Here is an 11,556-nt window from a genome sequence, read left to right as displayed (position 1 = left end):
GTGTGTGTGTGTGTGGTCATCTCAGCCCACCAGGGGGCGCAGCTGGCTGGCATGTGGTGCTGGGGGATCGAACCATGGTCCCTGTGCTTTGCCAAGCTTGTTCCAAGTAGGTGCTTTAGACCACTGAGCCATCTCTCCAGCCCCACAATTGAAGTCTTGAAATGAGAAATAAGATGGGAAAACATCTGAAGAAATAATGGCTCTAAACTCCCCACACTTGGAAGAAGATATGTCTATAGACTCAAGAAGTTGTCCAAGGTGTACAACTATAATCCCAGCACTAAGAGATGCTGATGTAGGAGGACTCCAAGTTTGAGACCAGTATGGGCAATTATGTGACTCCACAAGACTCTATTTCAAAATTTTAAAAAAGGGCTAAGGATGTAATTTAGTGGGAAGGCCCATATATCTGATCCATACTATGGCAAAAATAAATGAAATTAAATAAAAGCACTTTTAAAGGGCTGGAGGTATAGATAAACTGTAAAGCATCCCAGTACTGTCCCCTAAAAACTAAAACAAAAAAAGCTGCCCAAACCCAAAACAGGATAAAACAATAACAAAAATCCATTAAGGTATAGTGATGTATACCTGTAATTCTAGCTACTTGACAGGATGAGGAAGGAGGATCATAAGTTTAAGACCAGTCTAGGGAACTCAGCATCAAGACCCTATCTCACAAAAGGAGGAGGTAACTGAGGATGTAGCTCAGTGGGGTAAAGTATTTGCCAAGTATATATGAAGCCCTGAGTCAGTCTCAAGCACCGAAAAAAAAATCCACGCCCAGGGACATCACAATGTAATGTTTGAAAAAAAAAAAAAAAAGATCTTGAACAAAAAATTTCCCATCAGAAAACATGAAGTCTAACAGGTAATAACACAACGTTTTCCAGGCATTGAAAGAAAAGTACTGATGCTTTGCGGCAGATGTCTATGTCATGGTAACCTGTCGTTCTGAAGCGGCGGCCGGGGAAGGAGACAAGGGCACTTTTGTGTGGCGACGAAATGCATGATTGCCATCAAGAAGCAGCAGGATAAGCTAATAAAGGAAGGGACGTACACCCCTCCACCTCACCACTTGGGCAAGGAAGAGCCTAGGCCTTGAGCAGGGCACCTGTCAATGGCTGGAGGCTGATCTTCATGCTGTTTTCCACTGCAGTGATTGTTGACTGAAAAACCTCTGTCAATGTGTAAAAAATAAAGGAATATTATGTCCTAAAAAAAAAGAAAGAAAGCAAAGTACTTTCATGGAGACTCCTTAGAAAACTAGGACAGGAAATCCCATTCAAACCAGCTATTCCCCTACTGGGAATTTTCCTGGAGGATCTGAAAACATCATATCATAGTGACATATGTGTACCTATTTTTATATCAGCACAATTTGTGATAGCCAAATCCTGGAAACAACCAAGATGCCCGTCACCAGAGGAATGGATGAAAAACGTAGTATGTTTATAAAATGGAGTATTACTCAGCTATAAAGAATGATAAACTGGAAGACTTTATATTTAAGTGGATGCCACTTGAAGATAAACTTGTAAGTGAAATAATCGTATAGTTTCCCTAGTATAAGAACTCAAAAGAAGAAATACAAATAGAAAGGTATAATACAATTAAAAGGAAAGCAAGAACTTGAGGACTAGACGATGAAGAGAGAGCAAGGAGAAGAGCTAGGAAACATGACAGAGGCAAGCCATACAGTTATATGTAGAAAATGGGTAAGGCGGGCTGGAAAGATGGCTCAGTGGTCTAAAGTACCTACTTGGAACAAGCTTGGCAAAGCACAGGGACCGCGGTTCAATCCCCCAGCACCACATGCCAGCCAGCCCCGCCCCCTGGTGGGCTGAGCTGCCCCCCTCACACTAAATAAATGTTTTAAAAAAAAAGAAAATGGGTAAGGCAATGATCCTGAGAATTTTCAGAAGATTTTCGAATCTAGCAGTTAATTGGCAGGATTCTTGCCCTGACTAACTATATATACTGACACCTGTGAACTAAGCAACTGCACTGAAGATGGCAATCTGTAATAGTAGGTTCATGCTTGGAGTGCCTGTCACTCTGATCTTCTAACTATGTGCTGCTTGTCATGACATGCCAGTTGCTGCCGTGCTGTCTCTTGTGTACATGATTGTTTAAAAGGAAGAGGATGATGAAGGAAGGCAAGAGACAGGAAATGGAGTGTTGCAGGACTGTCCTGCAACAATGTTGTATATGGTTAGATTTCTGGACTTATGTGTTAACATAACATATAATTCTTTATTCGTATTTTTAAAATATATTTTAATTTTTTTGTCATATTCTGCAGGGACTTAAAGTTTAACATATCAATACTTGATGAAAAATACCTGTTCCATGTTATGCCTAAGATGTTTGATATTCAGACAGTGAGGTTAAGCTCAACAGCCTAGGTTGTATGGTAGTAACAATAGGCTTCTCTTCTGGAGGGTTAACTACCTAAGTTTGCACACCAAAAATCAGAGAAAAAGGAGGGCCGCAAGGAAAGTCAACATTTTGGCCCTAGCCTTCCAAGGTCAATTAAGGCTCAGGACATGTGAGAACTTGTACTGTAACGTCATGTATCTTAGTAGTGTCCCAAATTTTCTGATCAAGGAGATTATGGGGCCAAAGAGGAAAGTGATCAATGATGTAGACTGTACCTAAGGAGAGTCACATGGAGAGAAAACATTTTCTCAGGCTTTCACAGGGCAAATTGGCGAAGCAATGGCCGTGACTCATCCACATGGCTGACACTGACAAAGATTCTACAATCTGAGGTACAGGGTCTCAGGATAAATCTTGAGGGGATTTCACTGACCTTATCAGACTCAAAAGCTACAACTCTTGTTGCATAGGTCTTGCTTCATCTTGGTCTTAACCATCCAGCAGAAAAGCATAAAAACGAAGTATAAGAAGTAAAGTCATGGTGTTATGTTGAGCTGTAGAGGACTCAGGTCAACAATTTCTGACATTGCCAGTGAAGCGGAAGACCCAATACTATTATGGACTACTGGACTCTTTTAGAATATTTTGCTGAATTAACACACCTATACTATTTAAATGACGGAACTAAACAATAAAAGGCGATACAGATAAATGACCATTTTGTATCTGTGCATTCAAAATGATTAGGAGATGTATAGCTACATTCTCTTAATTCAATGAATAGAAGGATTTGTTCTAATAGTGTTTGTAAATAGGATATCATGTCTGCATCTTGTACAACAAATAACCACTAGGAAGACAGTATGTAATGTGTTAATTATTGAAACTGTCCTACCAATTTAATTTTAAACTGTCTCATTGCTATTTGTTTCTCAATAAAATTATGGAAAAAGTACTGTTAAATCATTTTTCCTTCTATTATTATTATTATTATTATTATTATTATTATTATTTTGGCGGAACCAGGGAAGGAACTCAGGCCCGTGTGCTTGCCAGGGAAGCGCTTATTCCATGGAGCCATCTCCCCGGCCCACCTTATTATTATTTTTTTTTTTAGAAGATACTCTTGTTACGTAACCCAGGCTGGCCTCCAAACTGGAATCCTACTGCCCCAGCCTCCAGAGTGCTTGGATTACAAACATGCATTACCATGCATCGTCAAATCATAATTCTTTTTTGGCACCAGGGCTCGAACTCAAGACCTTGTGCTTGTCAGGCAGGCTCTTGTGCTGCAGAGTTATCTTCCTGGCCCAACATCATAATTCTTTATCAAGCAAAAATATTCTTCAAGAAAGAAGACAAGAAATCAAGACACTCTCAGATGAATGAAAATCAACAAAATTTATCACTGGAAGACCTAGCCTAAAGATGACGACAGAAGTTCTTCAAATAGAAAGGTAGTGAATAAAAAGGGAAAATGGAAACATTAGCAATAAAGAAATAAAGTCTATAAATTTGGGTACATAGACTATTCTCTTGAGGTTTCCCCCCAAGTTTTATGGTTGAAAAAATATGACATTATGTAATGTTCTTGATATATTCAGAGAAAATACTTAAGAGTTATAGTATAAAGATAGGGAAGAACAGAAAAAGATACTTAAATAATGATAGTTTTTATACTTCAAGAGGTAAAATGCAGAGATGAGTAGACTGATAAATTCCATATCTAAACGGGAATAACAAGAATAACCACTGAAATAACCAAAGATATGCACTCAAAGTCACTATAGATAAATCAACATAAAATTAAAAAAAATATTGTTCAAGTCATCCACAGAAGATAGAAAATAAAACAGGACCAATACCCAACAGAGGGAACAAATAGAAAAAATGACAGTCATGCTAAATAATACAAAATTTAAATTAAATGTAAACTATTTCAATAGAAAAATAGTTCAACCATGAATTTAAATTATGACTCAATATTATGAAAAACTCCTATCAAGTATAATTCTATGTATATGAATTTGGTTCACAAATTTAATTTGTTTCACGATTCAAGGGCAAATGGTTCCATTTGTGTTCATGCGGGAAAGATGGCCATGATTGGTCACGTTTGTTACTCAATGTGGAGTTTGTAAACAAAAAAAAATTTGCTGAAAACTTCCGTGTCCAAAGTGAATTATTTACAAAGAGAAGCATTCATGAACCAAGATATTAACATATGTATTATCCCCCAAAAGTAAGCTTATCAGTAATCAATAAGGCTGGGAGGGGTGCCCAGGGAGATGGCTCAGTAGAATAAGCGCTTCCCTCGCAAGTGCAAGGGCCTGAGTTCAATCCCAGTTCCGCAAAAAAGAAAAGAAAAGAAAAGAAAAAAAAATCAATAAGGCTAAATCTAAGTGAGCACTATTGTTTTAGATGATAAAATAATAGTTTTCATAAATATTGAGTAAAACAATGTAAGTATCCAGGTATGGTGGTGCATACCTGTATTCCTAGCCAAATTAGGAAGATCACTGCACTTTTAAGGCCAGCCTGGGCTACATAATGAGTTAGGGACAGCCTGAACTACAAGCGAGTCCCTGTCCCCTGACCCCAAGTAAAAGGTCCAAACAATATAAGTAAACTTCAATTTTTCTATTTCAGTTAAGTTTTCCTGCAGAGCTGTGGGTTAAGTCTCCATATGATACACATTTGATTTTCGTTTTTAGTTCTTGAGACAGGGTCTCATTACACAGTTAAGGCTGATCTTGAACTCACTTATGTAGCCCAGGATGGACTCAAACTCAAGGCAATCCTTCTGCCTCAACTTCCTGAGTGGTGGGATTATAGGTGTGTACTACCATGGCTGACCTATCCCACATTTATAACTGGAAAATTTTCAAGGAATGTTTAATAAAAAAAGAACTCAGGCACCTTATTTGGAATTAATTAATTCACTAGTGCCGCAGGGTAGTACTCATCTGGAATCAGTATAGTATTTTTAACAAGCATCTAAGGTGAGTCTGACAATTGATGATGTTAGGGAAATAAATTAGCTTATCTAATGTAAAGCTCTTGGCACATGGAAACTTCAATAAATGGTAGGTATGAGAAATAGCTTTGATAACATTCATGTTATAATACTGACAACACAAGTTATTTCAGTGATGAAATCAAGCTCTTTTCTAACACTAGAAGTAGTTTTATCTTACAGATATTACTAGGCTTCCTTTTATTACATAATGTTAAATGTGAATGAAAAAAAATGTTTATAACAACCTAGTTTCCCCTGTCCCTTGCAAAAAAAGATTTTTATTCCAACAGATCTGGAGGCAATGTCTAAGGATCCAAAGCCCTTGAGTCATTTCATGTCTTAGTACCATTTTTCCTCCTATAGGGAAAGATATTATTATTATTTTTACCATTTTGTAGTCAAAGTCTCCTCTGGATAGACAGGACATTTATTCCACTCCTGTTTATGTTCATTATATTCCTTACAGGTTTTTTCTACATGAAACAGACATATATAGATAAACTGGTATTCTACTGTGCCTAGAAATATCTCTGGCAAAAATAGGGCAATAAAAAGTAACCTCTGGGTAGAAACTGCAATTTATTTCTAACCAACAGAATATGGCAAGTGAGACATAATGTCACTTCCATGATCATATTTTGTTATATAAGATTCCATCTTAGTTGACTAGAGGGAAAGACACTCCTTGCTGGCTCTAAAAAAGTAAGGTGCCCTGTTCTGACAAGTCCTATGAATTTCTGGCTGTGTGGCAAGGAGGTATAAGTAACCTTTAGGAAATAAATGGTTCTCTATCAAAAACCAGCAGGAAGTCTGGATATGTAGCTCGTTGGTAGAACCCTTACCTAGGTTTGATTTCCAGTACTGAGAGAACAAAAAAGGCAAGTAGATAACATGGACCCCAGTCCTCCTGTTCCAAGGAGATGAATTCTCTCAACAATCTGAACCTCCAGATGAGGACACATAAAAATCAGCACAGTGGTGTAGCCCTGAAAGATGCTGAACACAGAACCTAGTCATACTGCCCCACACTCCTGATACACAGAAACAGAAAAAAGAAATGTATGCTGCTTTAAGCCACTAGTTTTGTGAACAAATAGAAACAGATAACTAACATTTTTTTCTTTTACAGTTAAAGAAGACTATTGGTAGTAGAAATGAAGATACATGGGGTCAGTTTTTCAGCATGTAATTATCACAGAGGAAAGTTGGCAGGATCTAGCAAACCATTACTAAGTCTAAACAACACCGTGGAACTTGGCTGCCTTAGAGCAGAAAAATACCAGCCTCTCAAGAAGTGCCCCAGAAGTGCTCCAAAGTCTGTGAGGACCTATCATACAGCCCAAGGGTCAGGGATATAGCTCAGCAGCATAAGCATCTCCTTTGCAAGCATAAAGTCCTGAGTTCAATCCCCAGTACTGCAAAAAAAAAGGAAAGAAAAGAGAAAAAAAAACCCCAAAACTAACCCACCTTGTTGCTAACCTAGTCCTTCCCTTATCCACCCGCAAACTCCTAGCCTATCTCTTGATGTATTATCAATCAAATTTGGCTCTCTTTGACTCCCTGGCTAGGGGAGCAATATTCTAAAGCCAGACATTTATCATCACCAAAATGAAATTAGTATGAATATTATTGTTCTCTTAAAGGGGAAAAGAAATAGAAACTTTCCTGGGAAAACAAAAAATTCATCAGAAAACAAGTCTATCAACTGACATATACTTTACTTTGCATATGTTCAGACTCAGGGTATTGTAGTTATTGTGGGCAGGAGGCGGCTATCTGGCTGTTTTTTTTAAGTCTAAAAATTGAATATCTGATCTCACCTCATCAAGCTTCTTGTGTTCTTTTGGAATATTTGACTTGCTCCTATGCATTGGGCCAGATGTAGAAGAAGTGGAAGGACCTGCAAAAGATAATTATAAATAATACTGAGATGTATTACCCACTAATTTAACTAACTGCTGTTAAATGAAATGATATCCAAGAGAATTATGAATGATATGATGGGGAAGATCCCAAAAACCTCATACTATTGAAGAAAATAGTTAAACTGCATGCAAAAGAGCCTCACAATGGAATTTAACATTTACAGATGAGTTCTTAGAGTGTAAAGCTTCAACAATGCAAAGGCTGGAAAGATTTGATTTGGGGTAATCACACCTCATGATATTTGGAATAACACAATTTATGTTCCAACTGGAGGACAAGTATCTGCAGAACAACTGGAAAAAATAAAAATGTGTGGCAAAGCAATCCATGTATTTTTTAGTACTTCCCCAGAAGCTATTAAGGACTTTTCCAAATGATGATGGACCCACAGTCAAACATTTAGTATCTTAGCTACAACTAGAATCAGGCTCTATAATTTATGTTCTAACATTCTTATCTTTTTCTAGAGAATTTCTGTTAAAGTATTACTAGATTTCACTTCTGTTTTTTAGGTAAATAAAAGTGAAAAATAACACACAAAACCAATTATTTCTACCTATTTATCTATAATAACATTTAATTAAGAAAAATAGATCCTGAGCTTTCTTTCTGAGAAACAGTTTTTAACCACTGAAAGAAGCAGGAAATAGCTTATCATCAAGTGAAAGAAGAAATACTCAAAGGGACACAGGTACAAAAGGTACCAGCTGCCAGCTGGTTCTACTCACACTCATCTGAACTGTCAGTGCTGCTGAGAGGCCTAAGGCGTTTCATCCTGGAGCATCCTGGGGAAGAGAACACCACTGAATGAAACAGATAAAACACACTCATCCCAGAGGGCAGTCAACATGTCGTTTAGATACCAAAAGTAGCAGCAGGGAAATTACACAAAGTAAATGATTTCTGTCAAGAATATTCTCAAATGATCCAGAGCAGTTGATGGTGACTCTTTTAGAGCTTTCAATGGTAACAAACAGCCTGCTGCCATACACATGCTATAGGTTCATCACCACTGATCTAGAGTAATGAGAAAAGAATACTACAACCACATCTTCTGATACACAGTGTGGGAAAGACTGGGTAAAGTTACATATTAGCATCAGGAGAAAGCCCAAGCTACAGAGAATGAGTGGTATAATGCTGACCAGAGCCTCAGATGTGTCCACTGTACACCAAAATAAAGGTGGTGGGGCAGCTAGGGGTCATTTCTATCCATAGCTCCTAATAAGGGAACAATAAGAAAAAAAAAGTAGCTGTGAAGGTAGAGCCAAGGCTGAAAGGACATGAACAAGACTGTCTAAAGAAAGAATAAGATACTTCCTATCTTTAAAAGCATGACCGCACTCCTTTTCTGCTTGCCTCTCTCCATCCTTTCTCTCTCTGTCCTTATCTGCCAAATAAGTAGTATAATCTAGAGTTATAACTAATTATATACTGCAAGGAATGTTATAGAAAGCTCCTATGTTGTGAAGAATGAATGTTTTGGACTAAAATTTCTATTAGCTCAAGTATGCTTTTTTTGTTTACTATGGCTAATGGTAGATTAAAAAAGAAGCATCATTCTTCTAGGAACACATCAACACTAGAGAATAAGAAAAAAAGACACAGCACTCCAACACAAATAAACTGCTGAAAATACAAACTACTGAAGACAGTGACACAGTCAGTGACTGACATGCCTTTGTAAGCCACAACATACAAAATACTATTGGGGCTATCTTGGTTCTACAAGGAATAAAGGTCAGGGCTACTACTTAAAACCATTCACAATATATTGAGAAAGTAGAAATCCAAGTGTATGGCCACTGTGAACAATTATGAGCAAGAACAACAAGACTGTATGTTAAAAGGCTTATAGAGTTCTTCTGATGTGACTATGTGAGGAGCTCTGCAGACCCACATTCCAGTGAAACTGGTGAAAGTTATTCCAATTAAAGTAACAATAACCAACCATTTAAAGTCTCTAAAAATGGCCTTAAGGTCACAAAGCAAACAAAGCTTTATTCAAGAAAATCTAGTGAAACCCAGTAAGTAAGAATCTGTGGAATTTGGACCTAGATCCATTTCCTTCATCTCTCCCAGTATACAATTCATACAGATCAATGCAGCCAAAAACATGGGGCTCATCTCACCCTCTCTCCAGCTCTCAGTTGTAAGCATTTCTTTCTGGGAAGAGCAGGGTATTAGCATTTTTCATTGTGTTCTCAGGTACCTACTGCTAAGGATAAGTTCTAGGTGAGTGTGGCTATGAGGCAGGGACTTCCTTATTCTACCCAGATCCCATTATGAAACGGAGGCTATGCCTTGGGTATACTATCACCAATAATACGAAGACCATGCCTGTCCTAGCTTCAGCTTGTGGAGTGGGAGTTTTACACCAGAAGAAGTAGGCCTACAAGATCTGAGGCTCCCACTCAAGAAAGAAACAACATACTCTCTTTTTTTGCATTTTAGTAAGGGTCTACAGGGTCTCACTACGGAGATTCGACTCAGTGATCTGCCTGTGTTCAGCCTTCCGAGAGCTGGGATTACTGATGCGCACCACCACGCCCAGTCTCAATCACAGTCTCAGCACACCCCAGGGGCAGAGCTGGCACAGCAGGCTGGGGATTGAACCTCTGACCCTGCATCTGCCTAAGCAGGTGCTTTAATCCACTGAGCTATTTGGCCAGCCCTTCTTTTCTACGTACTCTTTTTTTGGCAGTACCAGGGATCGAACTTGGGACCTTGCGCTTGCCAAACAGGCGCTTATGTTGCTGAGCCATCTCCCTAGCCCTAAGAAAGAAACAACACAGTTCTGATATCATGTATCAAAGCTATAGTTCAGAGAATTTTCTTTTCTATTTATGTGTTTAGTACAAGGCCTACAGGGTCTCATTACACAGATCAGACTTGTAGTGATCCTCCTTTTCTCATCTTCCCAAGCTCTCGGGATTACAGGTGTGCACCACCATGCCAGGCTCAGTCGCCGTCTCAGTGCACCCTGGGGGCAGGGCCAGCATGGCATGCTGGGGATTGAACCTAGAGAATTTTCTTAAGGAAAGAGATAGGTCATAGAATATAGGGCTCCAATTTTCCCTACAATGGAACTGACTTCACTTGTAACAGAGTATGGCAGTTCAAGTCTCTGTTGGCTAACATGCTAGAAAAAAAACAAGGGAAAAGCAGAGTACAGAATAACCTTATGGGGCCAAAAGAAATTTTCTATCCCTCTCAGTGGTAAGCTATAATAAAGTGCCTTGTACATACTAGACAAGTGCTCTACCACTTAGCTATACAACCCAGCCCCAGAAAAATATCAAACGTTGATCTTGGGAAACAGAATCCTTCAAAAGAGTCTTAATTTGGGTCAGTTTGTATGATGATTTATGTACCAGAACATCATTAAAAACAAAATAATCAGGTATCTACAAGTGGCGCTTAAAGACAGGGTGTAGGGGCTGGGGAGATAGCTCAGTAGAATAAGCGCTTGCCTGGCAAGCACAAGGGCCTGAGTTCAATCCCCGGATCCCCGGTTCTGAAAAAAAAAAAAAGACAGGGTGTGGTCAAGGAAAGAGACAATTAAAGAGAACATACAGAAAATCATTGTCATGCCTGGGAGACTGGGCATGTATAAGTGTGTGCCCCTAAAGAGCAACACTGAAGGCTTCACAATGCACAGCAGGGTTGGAGGTTGAGTAACAATTTTCAATAATTTAGCCTGTCACTAAAGAAGAAAATAAGCAAAGAGTAATAAAGAGCAGAGGAAAGGGGGTAACCAGAATTGCTACAATATATTACCTAAAATGTCCAGTTTCAAAAATGACATAGTCAAATAGGAAAGTATGACTTAAATACTAGTTTAAAAAACTGCCTGTAAAAGCAATGTGGGAATTAATAGGCACAGACTTCAAATTAACCATGTAAATGTACTTTTTTTTTTAAAAAAGAAAATCATTATTAAAGTAAAAGAAGGCACCATGACAACATTATATTAAACAGAGAATATCAACAAAGAGATAAAAAGTACAAAGAAAAGCCAAATTTAAATTGTACTGCTAAAAATACTGTAAGGGATTCAAGAGAAGATTTGAACTAATAGAAAAATCAGTGAACTTTTTTTATTTTTAAAGAGAAAAAACTCAAAAAACAAGATTTCAGAACATGATAGGAGGGTCACAATGGTTAATACATTGCATATTGTTATCTTTAAGTTAGTTACTCAGTCTACAAGGCATTGGTATTTAATT

At 38.2% G+C, this 11,556-nt stretch overlaps 1 protein-coding gene across 6 annotated transcripts in view; it reads right to left on the bottom strand.

Moving 5' to 3' along the window:
* The window catches only part of Jade3 (jade family PHD finger 3), a 199,777-nt gene that overhangs the window by 70,157 nt on the left and 118,064 nt on the right, over window positions 1–11,556 (bottom strand). For all 6 annotated transcript variants that reach the window (XM_023717850.1, XM_023717849.1, XM_023717851.1 and 3 more), the window contains 2 exons: window positions 8,056–8,112; window positions 7,222–7,301 (listed from right to left, as the gene is read on the bottom strand). In XM_023717850.1, the coding sequence (XP_023573618.1) occupies window positions 7,222–7,301; window positions 8,056–8,101 (126 nt within the window). In that variant the 5' untranslated portion in view covers window positions 8,102–8,112. The remainder of the gene's footprint in view (window positions 1–7,221; window positions 7,302–8,055; window positions 8,113–11,556) is intronic.

The sequence above is a fragment of the Octodon degus genome, unplaced genomic scaffold (assembly GCF_000260255.1).
Source record: "Octodon degus isolate 3935 unplaced genomic scaffold, OctDeg1.0 scaffold00055, whole genome shotgun sequence".
NCBI lineage: Eukaryota > Metazoa > Chordata > Mammalia > Rodentia > Octodontidae > Octodon > Octodon degus.
The sequence above is the reverse complement of the archived record's forward strand: the minus strand, read 5'-3'. Positions and strand labels throughout refer to the sequence as shown.